The sequence below is a fragment of the Equus caballus genome, chromosome 11 (genome assembly GCF_041296265.1).
Source record: "Equus caballus isolate H_3958 breed thoroughbred chromosome 11, TB-T2T, whole genome shotgun sequence".
Taxonomy (NCBI): Eukaryota; Metazoa; Chordata; class Mammalia; order Perissodactyla; family Equidae; genus Equus; species Equus caballus.
Genome location: NC_091694.1, coordinates 13,352,670 through 13,368,118, shown reverse-complemented (window position 1 = coordinate 13,368,118; position 15,449 = coordinate 13,352,670). Strand labels below are relative to the sequence as shown.

Genomic DNA, 15,449 nt, shown 5'->3' with positions numbered 1-15,449 from the left:
TTCTCTGTTTGGTCCTAAATTGAGCCAATTGCTACAGAGGTTGTGATTTGGCTTCCCGGATTGGTTGCTATAGAGATAACAGGTCAGAGTTCTATTTTTGTATATTGTCTGGCCATTGTCCATTAGTATGGCCAGTCCCTTAGAGCAAATGATGCATGAGAAACCTATGACATCATGGATGGCCCCTGGTGAACTCTCCCAAGCAACATTATCAGTGTTGGCCATTCTCTCCTCCTACTCAACTTCACTTGTTCTTTGAGTCCCAACTTGTAATTTCACGTCAACTTTCCAATCCTTAAAACAGATCTAGAAATCTGTCTAGGCAGATCTAAGAAGTATTAAGAAGGGATGAGCCGGACTTTGTGTTGATTTGATGTGAGAAGATTGAGGATTCAGGGATAGCTCTAAGGTTGTAACTGGAACTACCAGGAGGATCTTGTTACTAACTGCTGGTGAAAGAGGAATCTGGAAGAAATAATCATTTTGTGAGAGAGGATGATGAGCTCAGTTTTTTAGGCATTACAGTTTTAGATGCCTCTGTGAAGATATTCTTTAGAATCATACATCTGGAAACTGGAGTATCATTTTAGAGGTGTGGAGACTGACACGCAGAGAGTAAGTGATGGTACTAAGTTTATATGTCAAGGCTGTGGGTGAAGCAGGCACTTTAGTCTTTTGGTGCTCCATCCACTATGTACACAAAGCAGGGGATGGAGAATGAGAGGTCCATACTAGAGACCCAGCAGTCTGGGAATCAGCAGGATTCTATCAGAGGCAAGAACGAACTGTTTTATGCCATTAACATAAGAGTCATGAAGACAGGAAATATCTACCAAAGATTTCACAACAGACCCACAGAAGTGAAAAGTAAATGATTAAAGGACGTAGGTCTCAGAATTCCTTTTAGATCATGATGCTCTATCTTCTATTTACAGAGATAAGAGTAACAGAAAATGGTTAATATTTAAACACTTTTATATTTGCATCTCTCTTTTTAGTAGAAGAAGGCCATTTTGGTAGTGTCAGTGTGAATCATCCACAATGATTTCTCCAGTGCTCATCTTGTTCTCGAGTTTTCTCTGCCATGTTACTATTGCAATTAACAGTAAGTACTCTTTGCTTTTGCAAAAATAATTAATATATCCAACCCCCTAGTATCTGCCAGGGATCAATAATGATAAGTTCTCTTTAGGGTGGATGCTGGAGAGGCTGGATTAATACTTATTCTTTGATACAGCCATGCTTAAGGTTCCTCTATAAGATATTTAGCCAATTTAAGCCTCAGTGTACTGACCTGTAAAATGGGGATAACAATAGCTCCTTCAAACAACCTTCAAAGGATTGTTGAGGAGATTAGATGAGACGTTGTATACATCAAGTATTTGCTACGGAACTCGGCATACTTCTTATTGGCAGCGTTAAATATTTTTCATTTGTGTGTGCTAGCTGAACTTAAAAATGCAAATAGAGATTTCTTAACCAACTGCTTTGTGCTCTATTTCAGCCTGTCCCAAGCCAGATGATTTACCGTTTGCCACAGTTGTTCCATTAAAAACATCCTATGTCCCAGGGGAGGAAATAGTGTACTCCTGCCAGCCGGGCTATGTGTCCCGCGGAGTCATGAGACGGTTTACCTGCCCTCTCACAGGACGTTGGCCCATCAACACTCTGAAATGTCTACGTAAGTCAGTGCCTGCTCACACATTCTCTCCCCTCACGTGGATTCTGGACATTTCAGGGGATAGCCTACCTCGTCATGCTCAGGGTGCAGAGGGCCAGCAGGGCTGCGGAGTGGAGGGCTGGGAAGAAACAAGAGGCTCTGGAGCCTTCTCCAAGGGAGAGGAGACTAAGTGCAATAAGTGCTCTTTAGAGCACAGGAGACGAGCATAGCCTGGACTAGGGGAGATGTAAAAAGAGACCTGGTATGATAAAAGGAGAAGGAAATATTGTAGAAGTGAAAAGAGACGTAGAGATACTCTGGCACCTAAAAGATGCCAAAGAGACACTTGAAAAAATAAAACTCGAGGAATCATCATATCTTTGGACTTTGCCTCAGAATGAAAGCAGATTTAATAGTTACTGAAATGAATATAAATTTCTTCTATGTTATGTCTATGTTATAAATTATAATAGAATATAAATATATTGTGTATTATATTAAATTAATAATATAATATAAATTATATATATATTGCTTTGTTTTATGGTAGATGGTTGCTTTTATTTATCCCTCAGAACATGGTTCTTTGATATCATGCTGGCATAATTCTTTTTTTTTTGAGGAAGATTAGCTCTGAGCTAACATCTGCTGCCAATCCTCCTCTTTTTGCTGAGGAAGACTGAGCTAATATCCATGCCCATCTTCCTCTACTTTATATGTGAGATGCCTACCAGAGCATGGCTTGCCAAGCAGTGCCATGTCCGAACCTGGGATCCGAACCAGCGAACCCCGGGCCGCTGAAACAGAACATGCGCATTTAACCACTGCGCCACTGGGCCGGCCCCTGGCATAATTCTTTTATGGTCAAATATTGAGCAATCCACCAGAGAGAATTTCTGGAAATTTTATGTAGAAGTTAAGCAGTAAAAATAACTATATGGACCTATCTGAGCTCTTGTTATTTTGGTCATATAGACATGGCCGTTTGTGAAAATTATACATGTTCATACAAATGATTTTAACATGCTTTTGATTAAAAAAGACAAAACTTTTAACGAAAAATCATTATGACATCATTAGGGAAAATTTTCATCAAAATCAGCCATAACTTTGGAACACTATTTCATTCTGCACATTATTTTCCATGTATGTATTTTTGCATCATTGCAGAGAATAGAGACCATTTTGTATTTTTCTGTCTTCCTTAGCGTATCAGAAATATTGACTATGTCTCTATAGTCTTCATAATCCATATTTTGTTGGCTGCATCATAGTTCAACTGTTGCTTTACCATCATTAATTAAAACAATACCCTAATAGCGAACATTTAGACTGTCCAATTTTTGTTATTAGAGGTAACAATGTAATGAACACATTAGCGCGTACATCGTTTGACTTGTTTTCTTTCCTTTTTCTTTTTTTTTTTTAAATATTGGCACCTAGGCTAACAACTGTTGCCAATCTTCCTTTTTTTTTTTTTTTTTAAGGATTGGCACCTGGGCTAACAACTGTTGCCAATCTTTTCTTTTTCCGCTTTATTTCCCAAACCCCCCACCCCCATCCCACCCCCCTACCCTGGTACATAGTTGTATACCTTAGTTGCAGGTCCTTCTAGTTGTGGGATGTATTTTCTTAGAATAATTAGAATTAATGGATCAAAGGATAGAAATGAGTTTGTGTTTTTATTTTAATAGGAAGTTCTGTAAATAGAAATTTACCTTTTTATCTTTAAATCACAGCCAGAGTATGTCCTTTTGCTGGAATCTTAGAAAATGGAGCTGTACGCTACACAACTTTTGAATATCCCAACACGATCAGCTTTGCTTGTAACACTGGGTAAGGACTTCTGGGTGACAGAGTAGCTGACAGATGCAGCACTTTCTGTGCCCTTAAGCTAAACATCAAGACTGGTCCATGTTTGATTTCTAGCTTAGGCTGGGCTTGCAGAATACAAATACACAAGAGGAAGGGGTAGAGAATATAACTAGTGAAATATATCTCATTTTTCTGCTTCTGAGTAGTTTCTTATCTGAGAAGGTACATTGAAATGATTGAAACTAGGTGATAATGCCTTATCATCTCTGGGCCAAATCTTGGCATGAGGTTTAAATTATTTTAGGAATTGGTCTTGGGCTTTAGTTATGAGGCTAATTTGATTGACTGGCTTGGAAGTCTCTAGAAGAGAATTCTATGAAGGTTGGGAGTGTGATGATGTAGAGCAGAGTTCTCTGAATCCTCACCTGATGCAGTACAACGCCCCCAGGAAGAAAGCTCTTACGGTTGGTCATATAGCTCACCTGCCTTATGAGCAGAGACACCACTGGTGATATTGTCAATAGCAAGTTGGCTGCACATTAGGGCAAAATTTTACTGAAGATCCTTTTTTGGGATTGGAGATTAGGAACTACTCTACATGAAAGAGAAATGCAATACTTTCATCTGAAAAACCAATTTACTGGTGGGTCAGATGACAACAACCTTGAAAACATTGGCTTCGAGGACAGAATGTTACAGTTTTAGTGGAAATAGACTGCATTGTTTTTACACATTTGTGTCAGTCGGCTGTCAGAAAATGAATAGTAGAGATTACTCAATTTAATTCATTTTTGTGATTCTGAAAAATCGATGATTCTTCGCTTTATGTAAGAAGAAGTTAACTTGGCCAGTTGGTTGGAGATGAGAGATTTGGGGGTTTGGCTTCCATACCCACAGCTATGGAACCCTCCTATTCTTCAGTGACACACCTGCAGCATTAGGCTGAGAGACTCAGTGAGCCTTAGATGAGAGTTAAGCTCCTCAGGAAAACAGAGTTATAAGATGGGAAAAAAGTCAATAGTATTAACTGAAGCAATGCTCAATGGAGAAGACATTTGAGATGCTGTCGATGGATTATTTTACTGCTTGATGGATTAAATTTTCCTTTTGCAGATTTTATCTGAATGGAACTAATTCTGCTAAATGCACTGAGGAAGGAAAATGGAGTCCAGACCTTCCTGTCTGTAGTCGTGAGTCTGTGGGTCCCAGTTATGGGGAAGGTGAACAGTTGGTTTGCCTGGGACTTGCCTGGTTTTAGCGCTGTAAGTTCTGTGCTCTGGAAACCCCTCAGTCCAGCTCAATGAGAAGGTTGGTCACTCTTATGGGGAATGTTCCTCCTGTGATCATCTTTCAGTGGAGGATGAAACAACCACTTTGGAACAACAGAAGGAAAGCATTCTACTCGTGAACACATTTGTACGCTCCTCCTGGTGGAGCCAGTGATTTGTGGGTTTGTTAATTCCATCACTCCCACAATGTTTTGGCAGGGGCTTGGATGTGTGTGTCATTGGTCTATCAGAGACTGCCATCATTCGACTAGAAGAACTTCTGGAAACAGTGGCATCAAATACCTTCCTCCCACTCTGGATCCTCATTCATTCACTCACTCACTCATGTATTAGATAAACATGTATTGAGGACCTAATACATGCCATGCCTTGTTCTCAGCACTGAGGCTGAAGGAGACTTAGCTCTGCCCTCAGGAAGTGAGGCTAGTGAAGAGAAAGACAAGTAAACTTAGAGCCCATTCAAGGGCCTTGCATCTTAGGAGCTGATTAAGGTTCCTCCAAGAGGCACTGATGGTTTATTCACGTGATGCTCAGGTGAGCAGTCAGGGTCAGCTTTGGGCTTTGCTTGTTTAGGGAGGGACGTTCTTATGTTCCCTAACTTGTGATGTACGTAAGTCCAATCTTTGACCCGGAGGCCAGGGCATTACAATGTTATTTATGGTTCTTTAACATTTCAGTGGGGTCTGTTCTAGCAAAAGCAAGTGGAAAAGTAAAGCAATTTCAAATGAACGATTTAAGAAAAATTGAATTTCCAAAAAGAAGTTTTGTAAGGATAAATCAAGTAGAGTCCTTTACTCAGCAGTAGGAATCACCATGGTTCCTATAAATAGTTTCCTGTTGAAGCAGATTTATATCCTTTTCATAAAGTTACTTTTCCTTTTTTAGTTACAAGTAGAAAGGCTACTTTAGCTTCAATCTATTCTAAATGAGTGTTTCTCGTACTTTAATGTATGAGAATCACCTGTGCATCTGGTTAAAATGCAGATTCTGATTTGTGGGTCTGGGGTGGGGGGCGTGTCTGAGCTTCTGCATTTCTGACAGGCTCCCAGGCAATGCCCGTGCTGCTAGTCCGTGGATTACACTTTGAGTAACAAGGATCTAGACAATTCAAGTTAAATCACATTTTGGTCTGCTCTGTCTTCCATTATGTCAGTATCACTTTCCCTGGACTTGTTGAAACCTGGGATTAGTCAGGGCAGGATGACAATCCACTACATGTCTCCATGAGAAGCTACTTGGGTAAGCTCCACACACACATGGTGCAAAGTCAGGAGGTATTCAATACGAACCAACAAGCCTGAACTAGCAGTGCAACTTAGATGTCGCAAACGACTTTCACCAAGTTGCTATCATCAGCGGTTATTGCAGGATAGTCTCTCAGCAATGTCCTCCTCCAATTCTGACTTCCAGCATCATCTTTCAAGGTAGCATTTGGGTCAAAGACTTATGGAAACCTAAGCATTGTGTTATTGTAAAAGGCAAATTCATTGTGGCAAGACTTCCATTTACTTCATTTTTTTAGTGTTTTGACTGGTTCAGACATCTGATTTTCAGATCATATTTTATTTATCTTCTACAATTGACTGTTTTTACTCTGGCATTTGATCAAATTTTGCATTTTTTCAAGTTAATCTTTGGACTTTTTTCTTTCTGGAGAGAGTATATTTAAAAGACTCAACTTTTTTCACAAAAATGATAGTTCTTTCTTTTCCCAGCTATAAAATGCCCTCCACCACCCATACCTAAGTTTGCAAAACTAAGCGTTTATAAGCCGTTGGCTGGAAACCACTCCCTCTATGGAAGCAAGGCAGTCTTTGAATGTTTGCCATCCTATGCGATGTTTGGAAATGATACAGTTACCTGCACAGCACATGGAAATTGGACTGAATTACCAGAATGCAGGGGTAAGTGCAATTGTAAGACAAAGTAATCATGGTAGTACAGACCCCTTTTTGGAAAGTATGGAAAATTCCACTATCATGGAGTGTTTCAAATGAACATATTCAAATGTTTATTGGCATCTACCATGTGCCAGGCAGTAAACTGGGCAATCAAGATCCCAGATGAACGAGACCTGGTTTCTGACCTCAGGAGAATAATATATAATGCAATAAACTGCCTGGAGCTGCCTGGGGAAACTTGCCAGAGTAGGGGCTTGGAGGAGAAGTGGAGAACGAGGAGAAGGCACGCACACAGGGCACAGGATGAGGAAAGTCAGGGAGGCATGAAAGAACAGGGTGTGTGGATGGACAGCTGAATGTTGTGGTGAGACTGAGAAAGAGAAGCCTGGATTGAAACTGGGGAGTCCTAGGAGACAAAGGTGAAAAACTGGGTTGTAATCAGTTTGTTATAAGCTTTTATAGTCTTAACCCAAATTTAAGGATCATGAGAATATTTGATTTTTTTAAAAAAATTATGGGGAAAACTCTTCCTCCTTTAATTTGACCTATCATTACTGTCTTTGAATTTGTCAACTGCAGAACAAGTAGATAAGTTTTAAAATTTATCGTGTACACGAGGAGCATCCTAGGGACTGTTAATTTCTCCTGTAGTAGATATTACGGACGTCTATTGAATGATTTGAAACCCAAGTACTTTTTAGCATTGGAAACCACTACTAATAATAATACCTAGCACCTTTTGGGGGACTTAACTCTGGGCTGGGCACTGGTCTCCCGCTATATTTATGTCACTTCATTTAACTCTCCCAAGTCCCAAGCAGTAAGGTGTTTTTTCTTTTTTTCAACCCTTCACCTAGATGTGCCAACTGTCAACATGCTGTGGCATTCTCTCTCTCCACAGACAGATACTTCTTTTTCCTGAAACATCTGAAAATGAGTTGTACACATCATGACACCTACCCATAAATACTTCAGTATGAATGTCCTAAGAATCTCCTGTATTACCACTGTACCCAAGACATTTAACATGTTCTGAATTATTAGCACCCATTTAAATAATTATAACAATATAAACAACTAAAATTTACTTCATATGCAAACGTTTCCAATTGACACAGAAGTATCTTTTACAAATGTGTTTTGTTTTATGCGTGATCTAATCAAGAATCACACATTCTGTTTAGTTGTCATGTCTCTCTAGTCTCCTTTAATTAAGAATGATCTGTCTTTTTAGTTGTCTTTCCCTGACATTTTTGAAGAGTACAGGTTATTTGCCTTGTAGAATGTTCCATAGTCTGAATTTGGTTGATTATTTACTTGTGATTAGACTCAAGTTAAATAATTTTGTTAAGAATGCATTCCATCACATCAGGAGGCACATAGTGTCAGTCCATCATTGGTTGTGTTTAGTTTGACCCCCTTGGTGAGGTGGAGTGTACCAGATCTTCTCTTGGTAAAGGCATCTCTTTCTCTTTGGAATTAGGAAGGAACCTGTGGGTGATACTTTGAGATCATGTGAATATCTACTCTCTAGCAGTCATTTTAGTATCCATTGATGATCCTTGACTCAGTCAATTATCATACTAGTGGTTGCAAAATAGTGACTTTCTAATTCTATCTTTCTTCTATATTTATTAGCTCGCGTTCTTCTATAGAGAAGGGCTTTTCTTCCATAGATTTTTTTTTGTATTATTATAGACTCATAGGTTATTTTTTATTCAATGTGTGGAAGAGCCAAAGTTGAGCCACACAATCCAGCTCTGGAGTTTGTACTCTTAAACCATCTCATTAAACTACCTCTGAAGAGCCTTTTGCTCCTGGCTCCAACCTTGCTTTCTTATACTGGGGTAAATAGGGATATGGGTTTGGGGCTCTCCTGTTGAGGATCTTAAGAAAGTCAGGAGGCAGCACCATTTTTATCCTTCATATTTCATGCTGGCTGCTGTATAGAAGCCTGAAGACAATCATAAGAATTGGGTTTTAAATGTAAAATCTAAATAATGGTATGCCAGTGTGCATGGAGGGAGTATTTTGTGTTTTAATTTCATGGTTTGTTGATTAAAAGAGACAGACTCTTTTTCTTCTTTCTTTCTCTTTTCTTCTTTCAAATCCACCATCTTAGACTGTGTGGAGATGAAATTTGCAATAAATAATACTTTATGATTATGTGAAAGCCCAAAGAACTTTGTAGTGTCATTAATTTATTTTCAAAGTGTTGTTGTTTCTTTTTTCTTTTTTAATATCCAGATTCCTGTGAGTATAAGATAAGGGGGACAGAATTAAGCACCAAGGTACCTAGAAATTACATTCCAGTCATAGGGACACCTAGTGATTCAATGGTGTAATGAAGACTAGAGTGTAACTATTCCGTAACTACTGGACAACACTACTATTTATACTAATATGTCTTATTGAATAAACTTTTTAGAAGTAAAATGTCCATTTCCATCAAGACCAGAGAACGGATTTGTGAACTATCCTGCAAAACAAGTACTTTATTACAAAGATAAAGCCACATTTGGTTGCCACGATACATATGTCTTGGATGGCCCAGAAGAAGTAGAATGTAACAAATTCGGAAACTGGTCTGCAGAGCCAAGTTGTAAAGGTATGAAATATGGGTGAGGTCTCGAAACATCTCTGAATTTATCCAGTGGATCACCTTTACTTGCCATTTTCTTGTTCCATTCATTTCCTGTTTGTTGCTGCGACTTGCCTCACAGCTATTGGCATGTGAAAGGCTTCAAGGACTCACATGGGCAAGGGAAAGCTTCATGCTCAGCAAGCTTGTTTGAGACTAAACCATATGAGATAAACAGATCCTCTGTAAGCATTGATAATATGGTGGAAGATGGTGTGGATTTTCTATAACTCTTTTTAAGTCTTTGCCTGTGTGCATCTTTTGCTGTTTTGTTCTAGTCAAGACTTTTCTTGTTCTTGCAAAAACCAGCCACACATTCAAGCTAGTTCAAGGAAAAGCAGGCTTATTATAAAAGGGCAACGGACAATCTTATGGACATGGAAGATGAAGAAATGAAACACAATTTGTCCTTCTGAGGATTGTAACTGAAAGTCAGGGACTATTGCTTCTCTTTCCATATCTTAGGGGCCTCCTGATCTCTCTCATCTCTGTGTTTCTCTGCTTACTTACCTTGAACTTGGCTTGTCTCTACACGAGGACCTCTCAACTATAGGATTCATCACTAACTGGCATCTTGTCCTTGACACACTGGTTTCTGCTGAGTTAGGTGTCTATCTTTGACCTGGTCAGAGTCATGTTTATGCAAAGAACGACAGCCTAGCACTATATTTCTCAGGTTGCTGTGGGCTGGATGGTTCAAACAGAAAAGGAAATTAGGCACAGCAGGCAAAATGATGTATGACTAGAGTCTTGGGTTGGGGTCCCCTAGAAGCAAAGTCTAGGACAGGGCTTTTAAGTGCAATTGATTTATTCAGTGAGTATCTAAGACGAAAGAGAGTGCGGCAGGCGGGGTGGAGTGGGGCACTGGTTCTCAACCTCACTGTGCGTCGGAGTCACCTGGGGGGCTTGTTTAAACACAACTCCTGATTCGGTAGATCTGGAATGGAATGGGACCTGAGAATTTGTATTTCTTCCAAGTTCCCAGGTGATACTGATGCTGCTGATGCAGAGACTATGTTTTGAACAAAGATGTGGTCTCAGCTAGAGCCTAGCTTCAGTTTCATCCCCCTGGGAGCTCTGGACCATGAATTCTATCCCAGAGTTGATCCTACCAACAGACAAAGGGCCTGCTTTTTGTGTCCCTTTGTCAGTTAGTCATTGGCTATGGGCTGCTCTCTTCCCTGCCTGTAGGGTTGTGGGCTGATTTGTATAACTTCCTGGGAGAGGTGGCTTCCTTGTGACTGAAGGCAATTTTTCAGAGAAAAACAGCATTTGTAAGCTGTTAGCAGCCAACACTCACTGTGGCTGGTGGGTGGGTGCACTAACTCAATAAATGGGATTTGAGTGGGGCAGTGGTGGCTTACATGAAATGGCAGTATCTGATAGATATTTTTTTACCAGTGAAGTCTACAATCTGATGCTTCTGCTCTGACCTTCTTATGTGGCTACTGTAGGGGAAGAAGAGACCACCTTGAAAGCCATAACTTTATCATTATTGATAAAGAACTGCTATTAGCAATGATACTGATGTTACTTACTACGTTCATTCTTGGAATCTTCTTGTCTTGATCAATTTGTTTCAAGTGTATCCATCTACTGGTTCAAATGCTATATTCTCTTCTAGAAAGACTCATTGAACTTCTAAATCTTAACTCCAAATATTGCCTTTCAGCATCTTGTAAATTATCTGTTAGAAAAGCTACTGTGATATACCAAGGAGAGAGAGTAAAGGTCCAAGAAAAATTTAAGAATGGAATGCTGCATGGTGAACAAATTTCTTTCTTCTGCAAAAATAAGGAAAAGAAGTGTAGCTATACAGTAGATGCTCAATGCATAGATGGCACCATTGAAATCCCCAAATGCTTCAAGGGTGAGTCTAACACTGGAACTTTTAGGTGGGACTTCCACTTGGCCTTCACCATCATCAGCACTTTTATTGCATAATTACTATAAGAAGCCATGTCAATTTGGCCATTGGATTTTTAAAAAGAGAGGAGGGGAGGAGGAAATAGCACGATGAAGCAGTAAGCTGTATTCAGTTTCTCCACTTGCATAAACATTCCCCTTTCCAATACTTTTCCTTAAAACTCAGAGTTGTGGTTTTATTCAATGAATGTTGAGGTGAATTATGCCATCTTGTATAATTCTGAATTAAGCTTGAATAATAATAATATTGAAAGGCATATTGAATAATAATAATATTTACCACCTCTTGGTCCCAAATGGTAAAGAACTCATCCCAAATTACAAAGTAACTCATGGCAATAGTAATTGGTTTGTAGATCTTCTTACATTTTTTCCTTCCTTCAGCAATCCTTGAGTTTGAAAAGTACCCATTAGAGCAAAGTATTCATTAGAGAAAAATATTTCAAGGAAGATGACATTATGTTTGCATGAGATAAGGAAGTGCATAATGGCCAGCATTTAGAGCTGGCAACCTTGTAAGGTTTCAGGTTTAGGATTTAATATCTTTGTTTTTGTGAAGGAAGAGCCGCCCAGAGGCTGAAGCTGTTCTTGGCTCTAGGTTTAGAAATGCTCTAAGAATGTTGCCAGCCCTATAGCAGCAGGGTGGTAAAGAGCAGAGTTGGGAGCAGATGTAGAGAAGAAGAGAGAGATCTGAGATGTGGCCAGCTAGAGAGAGAGAGAAAGAGAATGGTAACTAGTAAATAATACCCACCTCATAGACTTGATCATTAGAAATGTGGTACATGACATGGAGTAAGTGCTCAACCAATGGCAGTTATTATCGTTGTAATCACAAATAGTTAGAAGTGCACTGAATCAATTGTTATTGTTCAAAGTACAGCAGTGCCCTGGCGAGATGCTAAATACCCAAACTGACAAACACAGTAAGCCTAGTACAAATCAGTAGAAAAAATACATATTAGAAGAGGATAATTTTAAAAAAACAAAGAAAGCTTTGTCGCGGTGTTTCTTCAGGCTATTCTCTCTTGCAGTATTCACACAGACACAGCACTGTTAGTGCGTTGGAGAATAAATAAAGGACTGATACAGCTTTTTTTTTCCTTTTAATCCTGACTATCAGCGTTACATAGAACCTTTTATTTTCTCTCTTGAAAATGAGTGCCATATCATTTCCTGATGTTTTCTTGTATCGTTTAAACCTCACACTAAATGGTTTCATCCATATAATTAAATTTGTTCTATATGTTTATAAAATGTATTTGATTTGGCTTAGCTATATAACAAATTTAAGAAATGATTGTTTCTCTTAGAATGTTTATCTTTTTCTCCCCAAACAGAACACAGTTCTCTCGCTTTCTGGAAAACTGATGCATGGGATGTAAAGCCGTGCTAAACCGGTTTCAGATTCAAAATTAGACACCATACTTGTATCTGTGTTTGCCCAAGGAACCCAATGGAAGTGGAAAAATAAAGTGACTGGATTTATTGCCTTGGCCATTGCAACATTACTCCTCATGGTGGCTTGCTTTTAGTTGTGTTATCTGGTTAAGAAACTTAAATATTGGGAACATTATCATTTCATGGCTGTGAAATGGGAAGTGTAAACAGTTATGTGGGTAACCCAGTTTCCCTCTCCCTAATTCTACTCTCAAATACTTTCACCTAAAACAACTGCAATGCAGTATTTTTCATGGAATGGTCCACAGACCCCTCACATCAGTATCACTTGGTGGTTATTACAAAGCAAAGATGCTGTGTCCCAGAATTTCTGAGGATGGTCCACAAATCTGCATTTATGACAAAGTGTCCACACAATTCTTCGTATTTTCAAGTTTGAGAAACATTGTCCTAAAGGAATAAGCATGGACCTCCAGGTCAATAGAGCTGGATTTGAACCCTTGAGGTTTAGTTTAGTTTACCTAATGCCTTAAAAACCTTTCCTTACCCACTAAAACCCCATCATCTATCATGACATTGCTCCTTTATTTACATTCAATTCCCTTGTCCTTTTCTCCTCCTGTGGTACATGCTGGCAAAACCCACCCTAGGCTCCATCTGCCTTCCCTGTGCCTGTACCAGAGCAGCGGAATGTTGCTGGAAAAAAAGGAAAAACTCGCAATCACGCTAACAGGTCCCATTTTCAATTCATGAACAAACCTGACACAAGCCATCAGCTCTGCCAAGTGATCCTACCGTATTTCTTCAGCTTGCTCACTGCCCTGCTCCCCAAGGTGGGTCTCTCTCTTTTCAATTCTTCTCAAGCCACCTTCCCTCTCCTCACTCTCAGCTGATGGCCTTGCTCAAATTTCACCGAGAAAATAGAAAAACCCCTTTTTTATCTTTCTATTACCAAATCCATCACCTTATCAGTATCTGTACCAAGTACTCTGCCCTCCATCTTGTTAGGATGGATGAACTCTGAGATCCCATCTCCCTCCACCCACTCTGTGTATTGGGGGTTGGGTTTGAAAAGGGTGTGGTGCCTCCCCTTTCTAAACCAAATCCCCTAGTTTTGGATTTGCTGAACAAGAGTCATTCATGCTGGATTTCCTCCCTTAGCACAAAGTTTTAGAACCACTGTTTTCTTTAACTTGTCACGTATTAATTTTAAAATGGACCTCCCCCTCATCCCACCTAAGGGCTCTAGGAATGGAAAGAGAGCAATAAAGATTTTAGAGTGTCTCCCCTGGCCCCATTCATGATCGCTGGCTTCACTCCAGAAGAAAAGAGAATATATTTTTCTATTATCCTCCTTTTTGTTGCAAATGCTTTCATAATTAATTTTACAGTCTCAAAATTTAAAAATATATAGACAACTTTCTAAATTGCTCATTCTCTCTCGGTTTACTTGGGAGGGAATCAACAGGGCTGGCTGCAGAGACAGCTGTGGAGCAGGGAAAGTGAGTAAGAAGGTTTTCTTTGGCGTCTGGTGGGTGGTTATTGGCACCTGGAGACACGGTTAGCCTCTCTAACACAGACCTGAGCTCCAGGCCTTTCGCTCAATCTCTGAGGGCCTCTCGATAAAAACTTACACCAGGCTTTGCTCTTCTTTCACAATTACCAATACCTTCTTGGATCAACTAAGACATATTAATCCAGAACTTTTGAAGTCCTATTACCCAGCTCATACCCAGTGAAGGAACATACTTGATGGGGGGGGGGGGGGTTATATTTAAGTATTAATTACCTATGACCCATATCAGGGGTATAAGCAATAGGGCATGGGACCAAACAGAATGGATGGCAATCCTAGACTAGGGTTTGGGGGTGAGGGCTCAGGGCTGGAAGCCCCTTAATGTACCAGGCATTACTTTTTAGCTGTTAGTCTGTGGTAAATCAGGGGGGGGGGGTCTCATGTCCCCATTATGTGTCCCAGCCCGTGGCCTCTTGGTCAGCACGCAGAGTGCTTGGGCAACAGCTATTTACCAACTGGTATAAAAGCTTTTCAATATTTAACACCCTGTATGCCCTTCCATGCCTGTTTTCTAGAAGGATTTGGGACAGCTTAATGATGAAAGGACATAAACAACATAAAAATAAACCACACACACCAAAAACAGAACAAACCAAGCATACAGATATTGTTTTTTTGCGTGTTGTTATACCACTTATTGTGTTTAAGGCAATTTTTTTGGAGCAGTTTTAGGTTTACAACAAAATTGCAAGGCAGGCACAGAGATTTCACATGTGCCCCCTGCCCCCACAAATGCAGAACCTCCCCCATCATCGACATCACTCACCAGAGTGGTACATTTTTTACCAAAGATAAACCTATACTGACACATCATAACCACCCAAAGTCCATAGTTTACCTTAGAGTTCATTCTTGGTGTTGTACCTTCCATGGATTCGGACAAATGTGTAATGACATATAGCCATCATTATAATATCATACAGAGTATTTTCATGGCCCTCAAAATTCTCTGTGCTCTGCCTTTTCATCTACCGCCCCACCCTGCAACCAGTGATCTTTTTATTTTCTCCATAGTTTTGCCTTTTACCGCATGTCATATAGTTGGAATCATACAGTATGCACCCATTTCAGATTGGCTTTTTTCCTTAGTAAAATGCAGTTAAATTTCCTCCATGTTTTTTCATGGCTTGATAGCTCATTTCTTCTTAGTGTAGAATCATATTCCATTGTCTGGAGGTACTAGTTTATTGATTATCCATTCACCTAGTGAACGACATTTTGGTTGCTTCCATGTTTTGGCAAT

General features: G+C 39.7%; 1 protein-coding gene across 1 annotated transcript; it reads left to right on the top strand.

The window, feature by feature from the left end:
* The first annotated feature begins 213 nt into the window (after positions 1-213).
* APOH (apolipoprotein H) lies at positions 214-12,740 on the top strand. Its single transcript, XM_001499678.5, has 9 exons — positions 214-615; positions 999-1,105; positions 1,505-1,681; positions 3,400-3,496; positions 4,589-4,665; positions 6,480-6,668; positions 9,094-9,273; positions 10,979-11,176; positions 12,570-12,740. Exons 2-9 carry the CDS (start codon positions 1,042-1,044, stop codon positions 12,623-12,625), a joined length of 1,038 nt encoding a protein of 345 aa, XP_001499728.3. The 5' UTR covers positions 214-615; positions 999-1,041; the 3' UTR covers positions 12,626-12,740.
* Positions 12,741-15,449: the final 2,709 nt, after the last annotated feature.